General features: G+C 41.1%; 1 protein-coding gene across 3 annotated transcripts; it reads right to left on the reverse strand.

Moving 5' to 3' along the window:
* Window positions 1-7,452: 7,452 nt before the first annotated feature.
* Window positions 7,453-16,944, reverse strand: LOC112238720 (sterile alpha motif domain-containing protein 9-like). Of its 3 annotated transcripts, none has more exons than XM_042319664.1 (5): window positions 16,926-16,944; window positions 16,504-16,617; window positions 15,492-15,554; window positions 15,316-15,386; window positions 7,453-10,664 (listed from the first exon to the last, which is right to left on the reverse strand). In XM_042319664.1, the coding sequence occupies exons 4-5, from the start codon at window positions 15,319-15,321 to the stop codon at window positions 8,205-8,207; spliced, it is 2,466 nt and encodes an 821-aa protein (XP_042175598.1). In that variant the 5' UTR covers window positions 15,322-15,386; window positions 15,492-15,554; window positions 16,504-16,617; window positions 16,926-16,944; the 3' UTR covers window positions 7,453-8,204. The 3 variants fall into 3 exon arrangements, with proteins under 3 accessions (XP_042175598.1, XP_042175597.1, XP_024263030.2); XM_042319663.1 differs by lacking the exon at window positions 16,926-16,944 and adding an exon at window positions 16,802-16,871; XM_024407262.2 differs by lacking the exon at window positions 16,926-16,944 and having other exon boundaries at window positions 16,504-16,877.
* Between the last annotated feature and the right edge of the window lie 3,664 nt (window positions 16,945-20,608).

Consider the following 20,608-nt stretch of genomic DNA (forward strand, 5'->3'; position numbering starts at 1 on the left):
GCTCTCCTTTACAATGTAACTCCCCAGCAGATCAGCCACATCTACAGACAAGGACTTACTGGGATCCACGTGCTGGTCTCTGATGAGGTGAGAAAGTATGGAAGCAGAGTTGTATTGTTTTTATTTATTTATGAGACCATTTCTAAAAACAAACACATCTGAAGACATGTACAGAGTTCATATGAAAATTTGCTTAGAACCTCAGATTGGACTGTTACAGGTCCCTCTCCTTGGACCTTCTCTTCCAATGCATTTTGAGGAGGAGGACACAAGGTATCAAGGACATTTGGGAAAATGCCATGGAGAAGTACTAGGGGTTGTGGTCATGGGTAGTGGGTTTCTATCAGTGAGTAGTGATGAGGGTGAGGAACAGTGAGGAGTGCTAGCTAGGGTTTGAGGTCGTCATGTTGTTAGGTTATCTCCTCCAGAGGCTCTGGGTTGGTTGTTTGTCCCCCTGTGCCCTGGGCTGGCTTAGGTTAGTGGGGCCTCAGGCTGCCCCCTGGTAAACAGTGTATGATCGCTGGATGATTCTTTTTAAGTCTATTGCATGTAATATAGTCACCAATGACAAGGGTTTTCAATTTGTCAGAGCTTATGGTGGGAGGTTTTGGCGGCTCAGACCTCGTAATAGGTGGAGGAGAGACCTGAGAAGGCTCGGCCTCAGACTCCAAATCGTAGCTTAATGGGGAGAACCGGTTGAAAGTTTCTGTAGGCTGAATGAGCAACACTGGTTGAGCATGCCAACAGCGTTTCTTTCCAGAAGCCTTGACAAAATTGCCCGGCTGCGGGGACTGCGCAGGGACATTTGAACTACTATCTGTACTTACTGGTGGCACAAATGCTGTTTCATCCTTTCCTACACTTAATTTTCCCATGCCTAACAATTGCATCTGAAGCTATCCTCACCATAAGGCGATAGTTCTCCTGTAAATTATGAGTACAGCGAATGCAATTAGATGGCATAGTGTTAATGTTAAAGCTTTTTCATAGTGTTAATGTTAAAGCTTTTTTGGCATAGTGTTAATGTTAAAGCTTTTTTGGCATAGTGTTAATGTTAAAGCTTTTTCATAGTGTTAATGTTAAAGCTTTTTTGGCATAGTGTTAATGTTAAAGCTTTTTCATAGTGTTAAAGCTTTTTCATAGTGTTAATGTTAAAGCTTTTTCATAGTGTTAATGTTAAAGCTTTTTCATAGTATTAAAGCTTTTTCATAGTGTTAATGTTAAAGCTTTTTCATAGTGTTAATGTTAAAGCTTTTTCATAGTGTTAATGTTAAAGCTTTTTCATAGTGTTAATGTTAAAGCTTTTTCATAGTGTTAAAGCTTTTTCATAGTGTTAATGTTAAAGCTTTTTCATAGTGTTAATGTTAAAGCTTTTTCATAGTGTTAATGTTAAAGCTTTTTCATAGTGTTAAAGCTTTTTCATAGTGTTAATGTTAAAGCTTTTTCATAGTGTTAATGTTAAAGCTTTTTTGGCATAGTGTTAAAGCTTTTTCAGCTGGTGGAGGTCCTGTAGAACCATGTCCAGATGAAGCATCTGGGGTGAAAAAGGTTGAGCGAGGAAAAAACTAAGACGTTGGTAATAGTGTTAAATGCAGATTTTGATTAAACAGTTATTAAAAGTAAATTTGTCAGGTAGTCAAGTAACAACAAGCAGCACCTGGGACAAAACATCTCAAAAAAGTTTTTCTTATAGCAAGGCATCCTAAGTTGTTGGCCTGAAGTGAGAGTGTGGACGGAAAGAAGGTCCGCGATGATGGCCTGAGCCAAGGGAGTTCCTCTGTATGTAGGCTATCCTTACACCAATCTCTCCCTAACATGGTCTCAGCTTACCCAGCATGCCTGTAGCTGGTTAGGATCCTGGGGCCAGTTCAAGTAGATCCTGCTGGTGGCTGTCAGTTACCAGCCTGGCCAGCCTCAAGGCCAGACTTGACAACATGATATGGCATCTCTCTCTCGAGCGCTTTTCCTGTGAAGTACTACGTTCACTTTTGTAGCACAACACAAACGTTGTGGTGAAAGTATGTTGTACATTAATAAATAACAAAAGCATCAGGAACATATTTTGATCAATGTATGACAAAATATATGTTTAGTGTATCATTAATAAGCTATTTGTATTTTATTGTAAACGAGTTATTGCATCAATATATTATAGTTCTCGCATGCTTGAACTGCACACCTTTTTATGGCAATTGTTGATAATGGGGCACCTCACCCTACCACATCTAAAATAAGGGACACCCTAGGAGACAAATGATCACTTTAACACACTACACCATATACACACCATATTATTATTTTCTCCCCAATAGTAGTAGTTAGTCTTTAAAAAAAAAATATATATATATACAGTATATATTATTTTTATATTTATTTTTTTGAATGTTTATTGGACATATAAAGAAATACAAAATACAAATTGAACAGATACATCCTTCTACCCCATATACTTATTGAACCACCTCCCTCGCCTTAACAAAAGCAGCATAAATACAAAAATAAAATACATTTACGATTGGAAATAATATATAAATATGCACACGTACACATACACAAAAATAAAAAATATCACAACATGTTATTGTTCAACTTCGGTCAAACGTTTCAGGTAGCCTTCCACAATCTTCCCATAATAAGTTTGGTGAATTTTGGCCCATTCCTCCTGACAGGGCTGGGGTAACGGAGTCAGGTTTGTAGGCCTCCTTGCTCGCACACGCTTTTTCAGATCTGCCCACACATTTTCTATGGGAATGAGGTCAGGGCTTTGTGATGGCCACTCCAATACCTTGACTTTGTTGTCCTTAAGCCTTTTCGCCACAACTTTGGAAGTATGCTTGGGGTCATTGTCCATTTGGAAGACCCATTTGCGACCAAGCTTTAACTTCCTGACTGATGTCTTGAGATGTTGATTCAATATATCCACATAATTTTCCTGCCTCATGATGCCATCTATTTTGTGAAAGTGCGCTAGCCCCTCCTGCAGCAAAGCACCCCCACAACATGATGCTGCCACCCCCGTGCTTCACAATTGGGATGGTGTTTTTCAGCTTGCAATCCTCCTCCTTTTCCCTCCAAACATAACAATGGTCATTATGGCCAAACAGTTCTATTTTTGTTTCATCAGACCAGAGGACATTTCTCCAAAAAGTACGATCTTTGTCCCCATGTGCAGTTGCAAACCGTAGTCTGCCTTTTTTATGGCAGTATTAGAGCAGTGGCTTCTTCCGTGCTGAGCGGCCTTTCAGGATATGTCGATATAGGACTTGTACCTGTTTCCTCCAGCATCTTCACAAGGTCCTTTGCTGTTGTTTTGGGATTGGTTCGCAGCAAAGTACATTCATCTCTAGGAGACAGAACGTGTATCTGTTGCAGGAATTAAATTCCTCTGTTTTAATACCCAATTAAAATCAAACACTCTGTCAATTCATAAGGATTTGTATGACCCTTATTTGTATAAAATGGACAGAGCCCAGTCTTAAAGTCAACCAGCAGCTTTTATTCACGAGAGTACTGCTCATTACACATTTTACCACAGGTTATAAACTGAAAATGACATCATTAGTTTCAGTACTAGCCCGTGTCATCTCCTCTCTAGTACAATGGCTGTATGGTTCTCACATGTCTCTCCCTATTAAGATAATATATGACTGAGCCAAGGTCAGTTTGTGTAGATAAGCCTTCTAGCCAGACTGGCTATAAGTTCATTAATTTCTACCATGGTACAGACAGTCATTGTTCTAATTCTTGATTATATTTACACACATTATATTCAGTACTAAGATTAAAAATAAAATTCATACACATACAGTAACATAATAGTATTCTGATTAGTACATATTCTGTAACATTATAGTATTCTGATTAGTCAGTCCTGATTGAAATGTATACATAATTAGTCATCATTGATAAAAAATTCCCTTAACAGTATCCTTCCTGAGTGGTATGATGGATGCGTGGTCCCATGGTGTTCATACTTGCGCACTATTGTTTGTACAGATGAATGTGGTATCTTCAGGTGTTAGGAAATTGCTTCCAAGGATGAACCAGACTTGTGGTGGAGGTCTACAATTTTTTTCTGAGGTCTTGGCTGATTCCTTTTGATTTTCCCATGATGTCAAGCAAAAAGGCACTGAGTGTGAAGGTAGGCCTTGAAATACATCCACAAGTACACCTCCAATTGACTCAAATGATGTCAATTAGCCTATCAGAAGCTTCTAAAGCCATGACATAATTTTCTGGAATTTTCCAAGCTGGTTAAAGGCACAGTCAACTTAGTGTATGTAAACTTCTGACCCACTGGAATTGTGATACAGTAAATTATAAGTGAAATAATCTGTCTGTAAACGATTGCTGGAAAAATTACTTGTGTCATGCACAAGTAAAAAACATTTTTACTTGTGCAATTTTTTGTTGTTGTCCTAACCGACTTGCCAAACCTATACTTTGTTAACAAGAAATTTGTGAAGTGGTTGAAAAACGAGTTTTAATGACTCTAACCTAAGTGTATGTAAACCTCCGACTTCAACTGTATATAATAGTAGATCATCTGCATACAGTGACACTTTGTGCTTTTCACCAGCTCGGTGGATTCCAGTGAATGATGGTGATAAATTTAAGGCCAAGGAATGTGGTTCTATCGCAAGAGCAAAAAGGATCGGGGACATAGGGCACCCTTGATGGGTCCCTCTGGAGAGGGGTCAGTATTTTGAATGTTGCAAGTTTGTGTGTACACTAGCCGTAGGAGCAGAATAGAGCAGACGTATCCATGAGATGAAATTGGACCCAAAACCAAATCTTCTCAAAATCTTAAATAAATAATCCCACTCCACCCGGCCTTCTCCGCATCAAGAGAAACAACTTTTTGGGGGTCTGGGGAGATAGGAGACAGTATAATTTTCAAAAGCCGTCGTACATTGGAAAACAGTTGTCACCCTTTAATGAAACCCGTTTGATCATCAGATATGAGATCCTGAAGGCAGGGTTCCAACTGACATGCTGGAACCTTAGCTAATAATTTAACATCAGCGTTCAAAAGTGAAATGGGCCGATATCCACCACATTCCGCCGGATCTTTATCTTTCTTAAGTATGCAAGATGGAGGCTTGGGTTAGCGTCGGGGGGAGAGAGCCCTGTGATAACGAGTCGGTGAACATAGACGCCTCACAAGTCCTCAACTGGCAGCTTCATTAAATAGTACCCGCAAAACACCAGTCTTAATGTCAAGTGAAGAGGCGACTCCGGGATGCTGGCCTTCTAGGCAGAGTTGCAAAGAAAAATACATATCTCAGACTGGCCAATAAAAAGAAAAGATTAAAATGGGCAAAAGAACACAGACACTGGACAGAGGAACTCTGCCTAGAAGGCCAGCATCCCGGAGTCGCCTCTTCACTGTTGACGTTGGGACTGGTGTTTTGCGGGTACTATTTAATGAAGCTGCCATTTGAGGACTTGTGAGACGTCTGTTTCTCAAACTAGATATTAATGTACTTGTCCTCTTACTCAGTTGTGCACCTGAGCGTCCCACTCCTCTTTCTAGCGTCCCACTCTTTCTCCTCTCCTCTTTCTTTCTCTTTCTGTTAGAGACCGTTTGCGCTGTTCTGTGAAGGGAGTAGTACACAGCGTTGTACGAGATCTTCAGTTTCTTGGCAATTTCTCGCATGGAATAGCATTCATTTCTCAGAACAAGAATAGACTGACAAGTTTCAGAACAAAGGTCTTTGTTTCTGGTCATTTTGAGCCTGTAATTGAACCCACAAATGCTGATGCTTCAGATACTCAATTAGTCTAAAGAAGGCCAGTTTTATTGCTGCTTTAATGAGAACAACAGTTTTCAGCGGTGCTAACATAATTGCAAAAGTGTTTTCTAATGATCAATTAGCCTTTTAAAATGGTAAACTTGGATTAGCTAATACAACGTGCCATTGGAACACAGGAGTGATGGTTGCTGATAATGGGCCTCTACGCCTATGTAGATATTCCATAACAAATCTGCCATTTCCAGCTACAATAGTCATTTACAACATTAACAATGTCTACACTGTATTTCTGATCAATTTGATGTTATTTTAATGTACAAAAAAATGATAGTGTATGTCTGACTGCATATCAATTGGGCTTTTCTTCAATCGATGTCAAAAGCCAGTGGGCCCTTCATTGAGAAACCAATGAAAAATGATACTTTTGATCCCTGCTCTTTTCCACAGAGTTGATTTTTGTACATTGCACTGACTTCTATCTTTAAGCCTGCGTTCCTGGTATCTGCCAGAATGAATTTCCTTTGTACCTCTCCTTCCACTCTGGAAAGGAGCTCCTTGACTCTCTCATGCTTCCATATTTTGCCATTTGTCCAAAGTGAATGAAAGTCTTCTTCTGGTCTTACACACCACATTATTTCCCTAAGGCGAACTAGGCAAGCATAGCCCGGCTTCTTCCCCAAGAAGAAATGGACAACAGGCAACTTTCCATTGAAAACAGATTTCATCTCGTTCCAGTATGATGTCCTCATCTGTGACACATAGCTTCCCAACTTCTGAGATGCCACTGGTTGTGGCATGAGGATATGTTGTGGCCACAGCAGAGCTACAGCAATGAAGTGCAATGCTAAACTTTCACCATATGGGATTTGACCTTGAAGAACCTGGCAAAGAAGATCAATGAGGATCTTATACGGGCGAAGGTGTTGAGATTCAGGTTTGACACAGCTTAGCACAACATTGGCATAGATGAAATTGACCATTTCTCTAACGCTCCTTTCAGGATCTTTACTCAGAATTAAGTGATACTGCAGGACTGTATTTTGCATTATGTCACCTGGGGTATCGTTGGAGAGGCAATCCAGAATCCCTGAATGAGTATCAGTTTTTCTACTCTCCAAAAATTGCCTTGCCTTGTGAATTTGGATGCTGATTTTCAGGTTCTTGTTTTTCATTAATTCTGTGGAATCTGTCTTGCAAAAGAGGTCACGGTATCTTTGAAAGCACTGGAAGAGCTCCTGTCGAGTTCTTTCCTCTCGACTGTCTTTCAGGGTGAACCTGGGACCCAAGTTGACATAAAAGCTGTCAAGAAAATCAAAGTGCCTCTTCATGTTATGTTTAAGGTTGCACAGAAGACCTTCAAATTGACTGAGAATGTGGTAATATGAGGCATGTTTGTGATGTCTGGAATCATTCCTCGCAACATCTTGGATTGTAATTTTGCCAGACAGAACTTCACTCAGAATGTCATGACGGACATTGCCTGAAGAAAACACTGGACATTTTTCCAGTATTTCGATGATGATGACTGCAACCTGAATTTCTCCAAGGCACCCTGCAGTGTTGAAAGGGCTGTTGTCTCTCTTGATTTGTACTCTCAGAGTAGCCTCCTTCTTTGCAATTTCCTGTGTATCCCTGAAGGCCTCTGTTGCTGACTGGGCCATTCTAAGATAGCCTTTGAGCCTTTCAGGTCTTATGGGATCTTCTTTGTCACTTTGTATTTCACTCTTTAGCTCATGCTTGATCACTTGTGCAGATGTGTCAGAAATGTAGGAGTTATCTCTGGAAAGATCTTTCGCATTCTTTGCCCAGTCCTTTGCCTCCCTGAAATCCCTTTTCTTCAGGTATTGGTATCTGGCAAGAAGCTGAGAGATGACAGCATCTTTTTCAAAGCGCTTGGCTGCATTGAATAGAACATTTTCTTCAACACCTGGTGTCTCCTTTGCAATATCCTGGATGAGAGGTGAAAATTGAGAATCTTCACCCTTGACTGAGTGATGTCTTTTCACTAACATGGTGTGAACATCCTTCATGAGTTTATCTTTGCCCTGTATGCACTCATAAAGCTTGTCTGTGGTGAGCAGTAGATCAGTGATCTCTGCTTTGGTTACACTGTATGTGGTTGTAAGCTCCTTCAAACAGTGCACGGCCATGCTTGAGTGGATCATTCTCACTGCCTCAAATACAACCTTAGCCTCCTCTGTGCAGCAGGTCACTAGAGTGGAAAACTTCCCAAATCCAGCCTTAACATCAGAGGACCCACTATGTGGCTTGGTCTGGAGGCCAAGAAACTCTTCACAGAGAGAGACTGAGAGTGTTGCACCCTTGCAGTAGACATTCAACAAGACCAGAACAGCAATGAGTTGTGCATGTTTGTGATTTATGTTGAAGCTCTTTAGGGTGTTGCGAGCCACACCCTGTATATACTGGGTGAAAAGTTCTTCTTCATGATCATGAAAGCGTAGAATGTGTCTGCATTCTTGTAGGTCTTCTCAATCTCCTCCAGTTTTTCTCGAACTGCCTCTGCTCCATTTCAGAGAGGTTATTGCCAATGAACACAGTGTCTTCAGTTGATTCAGTCTTCTCCCAAGACTCAGCCCTCATGCAATTGAGTAGAATGACCTGCGGGGACCTAGATCCAATGTCCTTCTTGACACATTCCTTCTCAATGAGCTGCTGCAAATCATATGCGTCATCCATCTCCTCAAAGTCATCTAGCATGAGCAACACAGGAATCCGGGACGATTGTTCTTTTGTCTCATACATCAGTAGCTTGACCACCTGCTCGGCAACAACAACATGATCCGCGGTTCTGTCCCTCAGAACAGCACAACGGAACTTGTCTTTCAGTGCCCATAATATATGCATGGCTAGTGTAGTTCCACCACATCCTGGGACATGCAAAAGTTTGAAGGACACACAAGCTTTTCTCAAAGAGCTCAAAGCTGGTAGGACAGTGTTCATGATGAAGTCAAACTTGTCCCGTTTGATGAATGGCATGGATCCTGGCTGCTCAGAGAAATAGAAGTTCCACCATAACACCTTTCCTCCTTTGTAGAACTTCTCCTGTATGATGGCCTTGTCTTCATTTCCTCCCTCACACTGATTCACACACAGCACATTCAGGATGTCTAGGCTGCCCTCTTCTTTCTTTTTTAACATCACTTTGCTGCCTCCTCCACAGGGTAGGAAACGGATGGATTTCCGGTTGTCTGACCACAGGCTGAGGACGGTGCCGTTAACTTCAGCAAAACTGAGCTCATAGATTGATCTTGCTTTAATGTCTAATCCATAGCGGGATTCAATCAGGTCCCTCCAGCAGGTGAATGCTTCTTCATTTTCACAGATGCAAAGTATTTGCTCTGTTCCTCTGAGCTCCTGCCAGAATGTGCTGAAGGTCTCAAGCAGAGGGTCCATTTTCTCACTCACAGTAGATAGCAATATAAAAATAACCAGGAATCTCTTGTGTGGTAGCACGTCTTTCCGACACAGAAATGAAATCACATTTCGTACAGACGCTCCTTTCTCTATTAACCAGTCATCTACATCTGAGGGTCTCTCTCTTTCGATACCCCCATTGCAGAGGATCCAGCTGGTGTTTCGAGTCAGTTTTAGCTTGCTAGCAATGTCCTCGACAGCCTCTGTGATTTTATATTGTACTGGCAAGTGGATATTTATTGTACTCTGCTCTTCAAAGTGCTTCATCAATCCATGTTTTGCCGACTCAGGGTCAAAGTCCAAAACAGCAGTTGGGTTTAGTTCAGGAATAAATCCCAGGGATTCCAATTGAACTAAATGTGATTTGTTTGTCACTATCAAATACCGCTCGAAGTGGGACTTGTCTAAGGATTGGGATCCACCTGTTATCATTTCACTTAGTCTGGAGCCCTGGACACTACTTTTAACCACACTAAGGCGATTTTCCTCCGCTTGTTTTCTTAGCAGTGACAGCTGTGGCACATCGTCGATAAACCTATTGTATTCTTCATTTGGCTTGGCAAAAGTGGTTAGTGCAAGGAGATCCCTGCTGCTGCTGTGATCACGAATGAAGAAGAGTTTTTTCTCCTCTTTTTCGGTTTCTTTGCTTTTGGACTTCCTCTTTGATTTCCTTGTATCCAAGCGGAAAACGTGATAGAAGTTCTCTTGACAGATCACAAAGTCTGGCACGATGTCCACTTCTATCACATACTTCTCTGAGGATGTCATATCAGGATTGAGAACCTCAACAAATCGAGGTGGTTTGATGCACATCTTGGCTGTCTGGATATGTCTATACTCAAAATGACCCTCAATGGCTTGTGGCAGAGCATTGACATATGCCTCTTTATCCAGGACGCTAACTCCCAAAACTTGCCCATGAACAAAGTCTGGCTTGTCACCAACTCCAAAATGTATGGTGCCATTAGTGCGGCTATTCATGCAGGCTGCTGCAAATCGAATAACCTCATCAGTGAACTTTTCCATTTTGCTCTCTACAGCTGCCTCTGACATATGGATGTATCCTTTATATTCATGACAGGGTTCGATATAGTCTGATGCACCGGATTCTGTTACATCAAGAACGCTGTTCGCCTTGTATCTGCAGGCATCATGGTGTCGATGAAAAGGGTACGGCTTGCATGGTCTCCCAGACTGATTTGTTGTTGGGCTACTCAACTGCTCTTTCTTAAATTTCAAATGTTCATCCCTCTTGTGAATGATCAACTTTGCAGGCCCCAGTGTGACACCCACCTCTAGTAAATCAGATTTTTCTAAAAGTAAAAGACTGGGCCCATTAATGTTCTGCTGAAGCAAGATATTTGCAGATTCACCATCCACACAAGCCTTGTTGAGAGCCCATTGTTTCACGTGATGTTTATTCCAATCCTTAATCTCATCTGGCAGGTCAGTTGGTTTGCCTTCCTCTTCATTCTGAAAATAAATAGGCTGATTTGATTGAAATTCATAAGCCGTAAAGATGTTAACAAATATAAAACATTTTGATTTGTTTAACACTTTTCTGGTTACTACATGATTCCATTCGTGTTATTTCATAGTTGTGATGTCTTCAATATTATTCTACAATGTAGAAAATAGTACAAATAAATACAAATCCTTGAATGACTAGGTGTTCTAAAACGTTTTACCGGTAGTGTATATATAGAGTTGAATCAGGAAGTTTACATACACTTTAGCCAAATACATTTAAACTCAGTTTTTCACAATTCCTGACATTTAATCCTAGTAAAAATTCCCCGTCTTAGGTCAGTTAGGATCACCACTTTATTTTAAGAATGTGAAATGTCAGAATAATAGTAGAGAGAATGATTTATTTCAGCTTTTATTTCTTTCATCACATTCCCAGTGAGTCAGAAGTTTACATACACTCAATTAGTATTTGGGTAGCATTGCCTTTAAATTGTTAAACTTGGGTCAAACGTTTCAGGTAGCCTTCCACAAGCTTCCCACAATAAGTTGGGTGAATTTTGGCCCATTCCTACTGACAAAGCTGGTGTAACGGAGTCATGTTTGTAGGCCTCCTTGCTCGCACACGCTTTTTCAGTTCTGCCTACACATTTTCTATAGGATTGAGGTCAGGGCTTTGTGATGGCCACTCCAATACCTTGACTTTGTTGTCCTTAAGCCTTTTCGCCACAACTTTGGAAGTATGCTTGGGGTCATTGTCCATTTGGAAGACCCATTTGCGATCAAGCTTTAACTTCCTGACTGATGTCTTGAGATGTTGCTTCAATATATCCACAGAATTTTCCTCCATCATGATGCCATCTATTTTGTGAAGTGCACCAGTCCCTCCTGCAGCAAAGCAACCCCACAACATGATGCTGCCCCCCCCCGTGCTTCACGTTTGGGATGCTGTTCTTCGGCTTGCAAGCCCTCCCCCCTTTTCCTCCAAAAATAACGATGGTCATTATGGCTTAACAGTTCTATTTTTGTTTCATCAGACCAGAGGACATTTCTCCAAAAAGTATGATCTTTGTCCCCATGTGCAGTTGCAAACCCTAGTCTGGCTTTTTTATGGCGGTTTTGGAACAGTGGCTTCTTCCTTGCTGAGCAGCTTTTCAGGATATGTCGATATAGGACTCGTTTTACTGTGGATAAAGATACTCTTGTACCTGTTTCTTCCAGCATCTTCACAAGGTCCTTTGCTGTTGTTCTGGGATTGAATTGCACTTCTCACACCAAAGTACGTTCATCTCTAAGAGACAGAACGCGTCTCCTTCCTGAGCGGTATGACGGCTGCGTGGTCCTATGGTGTTCATACTTGCGTACTATTGTTTGTATAGATGAACGTGGTACCTTCGGGTGTTTGGAAATTGCTCCCAAGGATGAACCAGACTTGTGGAGGACTACCATTTCTCTTCTGAGGTCTTGGATGATCTCTTTGGATTTTCCCATGATGGCAAGCAAAGAGGCACTGAGATTGAAGGTAGGCCTTGAAATACATCCACAGGTACACCTCCAATTGACTCAAATGATGTCAATTAGTCTATCAGAAGCTTCTAAAGCCATGACATAATTTTCTGGAATTTTCCAAGCTGGTTAAAGGCACAGTCAACTTAGTGTATGTAAACTTCTGACCCACTGGAATTGTCATACAATAAATTATAAGTGAAATAATCTGTCTGTAAACAATTGTTGGAAAAATTACTTGTCATGCACAAAGTAGATGTCCTAACCGACTTGCCAAACCTATACCTTGTTAACAAGACATTTGTGGAGTGGTTGAAAAACGAGCTTATTGACTCCAACCTAAGTGTATGTAAACTTCCGACTTCAACTGTATATATTTTATTTAAGAGATATATGTATATACACACATACACTCAGCAAAAAAAGAAACGTCCCTTTTTCAGGACCCTGTCTTTCAAAGATAATTCGTACAAATCCAAATAACTTCACAGATCTTCATTGTAAAGGGTTTAAACACTGTTTCCCATGCTTGTTTAATGAACCATAAACAATTAATGAACATGCACCTGTGGAACGGTCGTTAAGACACTAACAGCTTACAGACGGTAGGCAATTAAGGTCAGTTATGAAAATTTAGGACACTAAAGAGGCCTTTCTACTGACTCTGAAAAACACCAAAGGAAAGATGCCCAGGGTCCCAGGTGCTCATCTGCATGAACGTGCCTTAGGCATGCTGCAAGGAGGCATGAGGACGGCAGATGTGACCAGGGCAATAAATTGCAATATCCATACTGTGAGACGCCTAAGACAGCGCTATAGGGAGACAGGACGGACAGCTGATCGTCCTCACAGTGGCAGACCACGTGTAACAACACCTGCACAGGATCGGTACATCCGAACATCACCTGTGGGAAAGGTACAGGATGGCAACAACAACTGGCTGAGTTACACCAGGAACGCACAATCCCTCCATCAGTGCTCAAACTGTCCGCAGTAGGCTGAGAGAGGCTGGAGTGAGGGCTTGTAGGCTTGTTCTAAGGCAGGTCCTCACCAGACATCACCGGCAACAACAGCGCCTATGGGCACAAACCCACCGTCGCTGGACCAGACAGGACTGGCAAAAAGTGCTCTTCACTGACGAATCACGGTTTTGTCTCACCAGGGGTATTGGTCGGAATCGCGTTCATCGTCGAAGGAATGACCGTTACACCGAGGCCTGTACTCTGGAGCAGGATCGATTTGAAGGTGGAAGGTCCATCATGGTCTGGGGCGGTGTGTCACAGCATCATCGGACTGAGCTTGTTGTCATTGCAGGCAATCTCAACGCTGTGCGTTACAGGGAAGACATCCTCCTCCCTCATGTGCTACCCTTCCTGCAGACTCATCCTGACATGACCCTCCAGCATGACAATGCCACCAGCCATACTGCTCGTTCTGTGCGTGATTTCCTGTAAAACAGGAATGTCAGTGTTCTGCCATGGCCCGGATCTCAATCCCATTGAGCACGTCTGGGACCTGTTGGATCGGAGGGTGAGGTCTAGGGCCATTCCCGCAGAAATGTTCGGGAACTTGCAGGTGCCTTGGTGGAAGAACTTGCAAATCTGGTGCAGTCCATGAGGGGAAGATGCACTGCAGTACTTAATGCAGCTGGTGGCCACACCAGATACTGACTGTTACTTTTGATTTTGAACCCCCCCTTTGTTCAGGGACACATTATTCCATTTCTGTTCGTCACATGTCTGTGGAAATTTTTCAGTTTATGTCTCAGTTGTTGAATCTTGTTATGTTCATACAAATATTTACACATGTTAATTAAGTATGCTGAAAATAAACGCAGTTGAAAGTGAGAGGAGTTTTTTGCTGATATATATGTATATATACACACACACACACACACACACACACACACACACACACACACACACACTTACGTTCAAAAGTTTAGGGTCACTTAGAAATGTCCTTGTTTTCAAAAGAAAAGCAAAAAAAAGCAGATGCCTCACAAGTCCTCAACTGGCAGCTTCATTAAATAGTACCTGCAAAACACCAGTCTCAATTTTAACAGTGAAGAGGCGACTCCGAGATGCTGGCCTTCTTGGCAGAGTTGCAAAGAAAAAGCCATATCTCAGACTGGCCAATAAAAAGAAAAGATTAAGATGGGCAAAAGAACACAGACACTGGACAGAGGAACTCTGCCTAGAAGGCCAGCATCCCGGAGTCGCCTCTTCACTGTTGACGTTGAGACTGGTGTTTTGCAGGTACTATTTAATGAAGCTACCAGTTGAGGTATTGTGAGGCATCTGTTTCTCAAACTAGACTCTCTAATGTACTTGTCCTCTTGCTCAGTTGTGCACCGGGGACTCCCACTCCTCTTTCTATTCTGGTTAAAGCCCGTTTGCGCTATTCAGTGAAGGGAGTAGTACACAGCGTTGTACGAGATCTTCAGTTACTTTGCAATTTCTCGGACACAATAGCCTTCATTTCTCAGAACAAGAATAGACTGACGAGTTTCAGAAGAAAGTACTTTGTTTCTGGCCATTTTGAGCCTGTAATCGAACCCACAAATGCTCATTCTCCAGATACTCAACTAGTCTAAAGAAGGCCAATTTTATTGCTGCTTTAATCAGAACAACAGTTTTCAACTGTGCTAACATAATTGCAAAAGTGTTTTCTAATGATCAATTGGCCTTTTAAAATGATAAACTTGGATTAGCTAACACAACGTGCCATTGGAACACAGGAGTGATGGTTGCTGATAATGGGCCTCTGTACGCCTATGTAGATAATCCATAAAAAATCTGCCGTTTCCAGCTACAATAGTCATTTACAACATTAAACATTTCTACACTGTATTTCTGATTCATTTGATGTGATTTTAATGGACAAAAAATGTGCCTTGCTTTCAAAAACAAGGACATTTCTAATTGACTCCAAACTTTTGAACAATAGTGTATATATACAGTACCAGTCCAAAGTTTGTACACTTACTCATTCAAGGTTTTTTCTTTATTTTGTTACTATTTTCTAGAATAATAGTGATGACATCAAAACTATGAAATAACACATATGGAATCATGTAGTAAACAGAAAAGTGTTAAACTGGTACAGTAAATATGATTCTTATTTTTGTTATGAATTAGATGATAAATACCTCCATTTGGACTTGTTCAGCCTTACTGAAATCCTTTGGATCCTTGTCAGTGAACTGGTTTCTCAGTCAAACTGATGGAAAAATAGAAAAATAGTTTAGTACATGAAATGCAATATAGTCAGTCACCCATTGAATAAGCCAGAGAGAAATACCATGAAACAAAAAACGTGATTTACCACTTTGTTTTCTGTTTTCACCATTTCCGCATAAATGCTGTGCTGCTGTGTAACTGCAACATGCTGTAAACATAAAACCAGGAAGGGTAGATTATATTATTGTGAAACTGTAAGGATACCACCACAAACATTCTAACCAAGGTGTGGCACACTCGCTGATCCAATCGCTTTAATGCCCCTCATTACAGACACAATCAGTTTCAATTAATATATTAAATCATGAAGTGAAACAAAAGTGAAATGAAGCAATTCAGTTTGGATTCAGTCTCTGAATGCCTACTATAGCAGCCACTCTGTATAAGGCAAGATGTGGTTGTGAAAATCAGGTTGGTTCAGGAGAGAATAGACAAAACCGCAAATGTACGTCTGATTAAAAAAAATGCATTACTTTTACCATGTCATTTCTAAGTACCAAGTAAATACCATGTAACAGAAATACAATCTTAACTGCTGTTCAGTAGTCATTTCAATTAAGATTAATTGATTCTTAAAAAATATAATTTAGGCCCATGTAAACAAACTGCCTTCTTGTTCAAATGTGTGTAAACATGTTGATCTCATGGGCTGTCCGTCATTGCAACCATACCAGCTCTCTCTATCAATTTGAGAGTGGTTACATTTCTCCAGACCCATTTCTCACTTTTATAGCAAGTGTGGCAGGGCTGCATCTTGGCTGAAACACGAACTAAGAGTGTTGAGAATTGAATTATTTAACTAAGAGCGTTGAGGCTTTAAATGTTTAAAAAGTAGTGTAGGCCACCACTTTTCTTATAGTTTAGGCTTTATATGTTAGGCTTCTCAAGTTTAATATGCATCATGTCATTGATTTTCATAATGCACGAAAATCGGTTCAAATAGGCGTTTTAATGGCATTAACTCTAGAAATGTATGTAATATCCGGATAATGTATAGCCTAACTGCGAGAGGTGTTCGATACTTCAGACTGAATATATTTTATAATGTAAAACGTTGTCTATGTAGCCTATAACGTTATGTAAAACTGCAAACTTACCTTTCATTATTATAGCTTTCCTGACAGCAACATGAAATAGTTTTCCGGTCTCACTGGTAAGCAGAAACGACGGTCGGTGTGGAAATTGTTCGATTAGGTCGAAAGAGAATAAACCTAAGAATGCGGAAGATGGGGACCGTGGTCAGTTGGCAATTTGGCAAGCTTTCGACTTCGCTGAAATATGGTGTAAATAATAGCAAGTCTTTCCAAACCAATTAAATTGAACACTAGTATAGAAATATTACAGATTTTCAAAGACTTGGTTGAAATAGGTATTTTAAACGAGTATGTGTTATACTGAAAAAATGCGGAGGTGAGTTTTAGCTGTCCGTCTCTTCTGGAAAAATTGTATTCCCTTCCTTCGACTTCCTCAATTCGGCGCGTTTCAGTTGAAACGAAACTTAATTTGAGGTGTATCTTACTAGTAAAAGTGGCTTCCCCAATCTCCTCATCTTCTGTGCTACATCTGTTCTACTGACCTGAAAATAATGGATATGCACTGTTGATGTAGTGCTGTATTGAGTTTTATCCCCTGTTCTCTACACAAATTATATGAAAATCCAGACTAGGGATCTACTTTGCAAACATACAGTAACAGTCAAATGTTTGGACACACCTACTCATTCAAAGGTTTTTCTTTATTTGGACTATTTTCTACATTGCAGAATAATAGTAAAGACATCACAACTAAGAAATAACATGAAATCATGTAGTAACCAAAAAAGTCTATGGAAAGGGCCTCCCGAGTGGCGCAGTGGTCTAAAGCTGTGCCACTAGAGAACCTGGTTCGAATCCAGTTCTCTGTTGCAGCCATCCACGACTGGGAGACCCATGTGGGGGTGCACTATTGGCCCAGCATCACCCGGGTTAGGGCAGGGTTTGGCTGGCAGGGATGTTCCTGTCCCATCGCACACTAGTGACTCCAGTGGTGGGCCGGGCGCAATGCACACTGACACGGTCGCTAAGTGTACGGTGCTTCCTCCAACACATTGGTACGGCTGGCTTCCCGGGTTAAGCGGGTGTTGTGTCAAAAAGCAGTGTGGCTTGGCTGGGTTGTGTTTCGGAGGATGCACGGCTCTCGACCTTCGCCTCTCCTGAGTCTGTACGGCAGTTTCAGAGATGGGACAGATTCTTCAAATAGCCACCCTTTGCCTTGATGACAGCTTTGCACACTCAGCATTCTCTCAACCAGCTTCACCTGGAATGCTTTTCCAACAGTCTTGAAGTTCCCACATATGCTGAGCATTTGTTGGCTGCTTTTCCTTCACTCTGCAGTCCAACTCATCCCAAACCATCTCAATTCGATTGAAGTCAGGTGATTGTGGCGGGCAGGCAATCTGATGCAGCACTCCATCACTCTCCTTCTTGGTCAAATAGCCCTTACACAGCCTCGAGGTGTGTTGGGCCATTGTTCTGTTAAAAAACAAATGACAATCCCACTAAGCGCAAACCAGATGGGATGGCGTATTGCTGCAGAATGCTGTGGGAGCCATGTTGGTTAAGTGTGCCTTGAATTCTAAATAAATCACTGACAATGTCACCATTACCCCCACACCATTACACCACCTCCTCCATGCTTTACGGTTGGAACCGTACATGCGGAGATCATCCATTCACCACTCTGCGTCTCACAAAGACACAGCGGTTGGAACCAAAAATCGCAAATTTGGACTCATCAGACCAAAGAACAGATTTCCACCGGTCTAATGTCCATTGCTCGTGTTTCTTTGACCAAGCAAGTCTCTTCTTCTTATTGGTGTCCTTTAGAAGAGGTTTCCTTGCAGCAATTTGACTATGAAGGCCTGGTTCACATAGTCTCTTCTGAACAGTTGATGTTGAGATGTGTCTGTCACTTGAACTCTGTGAATCATTTATTTGGGCTGCAATTTCTGAGGCTGGTAACTCTAATGAACTTATCCTATGTAGCAGAGGTAACTCTGGGTCTTCTTTCCCTGTGGCGGTCCTCATGAGGGCCAGTTTCATCATAGCGTTTGATGGTTTTTGCGACTGCACTTGAAGAAACTTTAAAAGTTCTTGAAATGTTCCATATTGACTGACCTTCATCACTTAAAGTAATGATGGACTGTCATTTCTACTTGCTAATTTGAGCTGTTCTTGCCATCATATGCACTTGGTCTTTTACCAAATAGGGACATCTTCTGTATACTACCCCTACCTTGTCACAACACAACTGATTGGCTCAAAGAAATTCCACAACCTTTAACAAGGAACACCTGTTAAATATATAAGATGGCGCCAAAGAACATGGCTGATGTTTTACATTCTCCCATCCAATTGTGCAATTGCGCAATTTTGTTATTTTTTGCATATTTTCTTCTTCTTGAACTGCACTGTTGTTAAGGGCTTGTAAGTAAGCATTTCATGGTAAAGTCTACACTTGTTGTATTCGGCGCATGTGGCAAATAAAGTTTGATTGGAATTTAAATGCATTCCAGGTGACTACCTCATGAAGCTGGTTGAGAGAACGCCAAGAATGTGCAAGGCTGTCATCAAGGCTACTTTGAAGAATCTCAAATATAAAATGTATTTTGATTTTGATTTGTTTAACACTTTTTTGGTTAGTACATGATTCCATGTGTTATTTCATAGTTTTGATGTCTTCAATATTATTATACAATGTATAAAATAGTTAAAATAAAGAAAAAACCCTGGAATGAGTAGGTGTGTCCAAACTTTTGACTGGTACTGTACAACCTTGGTATATGCTGATATATTTCACTCATGCTGAAAGCTCAGACCTTTATTTGCAGACCATTCTTACCCTCCACATTCTCACATCAGGCCAACACTCAATGTCTTGCTACTGTATGGCTAAACATTTTTCGATATTTTCCCCAAGCAAGTACCATAATAAATATATGACCGACTCTCCAGACAGAACGTCATTCTCCAGACAGAACGTCTGGAGAATGGAGAATCTCAGGTATCTCCCAAATGAACCCTGTATCTTTTATTTGCCTCAGGTTTTAGTATATGTTATTTTGGTTTAATCATATATGTAGGCTACTATGGCCTTTCTGCATGTGATAGATAGGCAGATTCTGTATTTTCAACAATGCAAGAAGACACATTGATGCAGTGACTAAAGTCTAAGAACTAGTTTATCATGGTGACATGAGGATTTGTCAAATATGTCAGAGTATCCAACATTGGTGCTCCAGTTTACCCATAGTACAGCATAAGATTGCAGGCAGTGATCAACTGTTCTATGTGGTCCCATTGAATGAAGTGAGTCAAATCTAACTTGTACATTTCCAAAACAGAGCACAATAATGCTGGCATCGGAGGCATCATGCTCTCTTTGAATAAGGACGCACTGCCCAAGTCTGACAGATGATGGCGCCTCAAGCACAAGAGGGGACTAACAAGTACCCTAAAAGAAGAAGTTACTTTTTTTTGTAGCAGGTTAGGAGAATTTAGGCATACGATTAGGAGAATGAACGTAGCAGGTTAGAAGAATTAGGTTAAGACTAGGAAAAGGGTTAGGGTTTAGGGATACTGAAAATGCTCTCCTAAACTGCTAGGAAAATCACTTCCAGTCATCGTTGTATCCAAGTGCCATGAAAAGAGTGTGCCCCTTATACGCAAGGTCCAACCATAGAGATAGAGGAATCATATTTATATCTGTGCCATTGTAACGTCTGTGACAGCATGAGCAACACCATTGAGGCTACAACCTATAGCAATCCCCACACAATTGACTACTTTAACATGGTGGGTGATGGCAATGCCCAATAGCAATGGCAATGTCAATGCTAAAACAAGTTATATCCATGAAGAGTCCTCTATCTATCTCTATCGGTCCAAGAGAAATTCAAACACCCTTTTCATGCCACTTCGATACAGCTACAACCGGAAGTAACTTTTTTGTAGCAGATTATAGGAGAATTAGGTTGAGGTTAGGAAATGGGTTAGTGAAAAAATGCTCTCGTAACCTGCTAGGAAAACCACTTCGGGTCATAGCTGTATCGGTGTGGCATGAAAATAGTTTGTCCTGTTTTGTGTGAGTGTTCAAAAAGGATTGTATATGCATTATTTATTTTGCGTTTTACAAGAAGTAAGTCACCTATGACAAGTAACTACT

This window comes from Oncorhynchus tshawytscha, linkage group LG03 (genome assembly GCF_018296145.1).
Source record: "Oncorhynchus tshawytscha isolate Ot180627B linkage group LG03, Otsh_v2.0, whole genome shotgun sequence".
Taxonomy (NCBI): domain Eukaryota; kingdom Metazoa; phylum Chordata; class Actinopteri; order Salmoniformes; family Salmonidae; genus Oncorhynchus; species Oncorhynchus tshawytscha.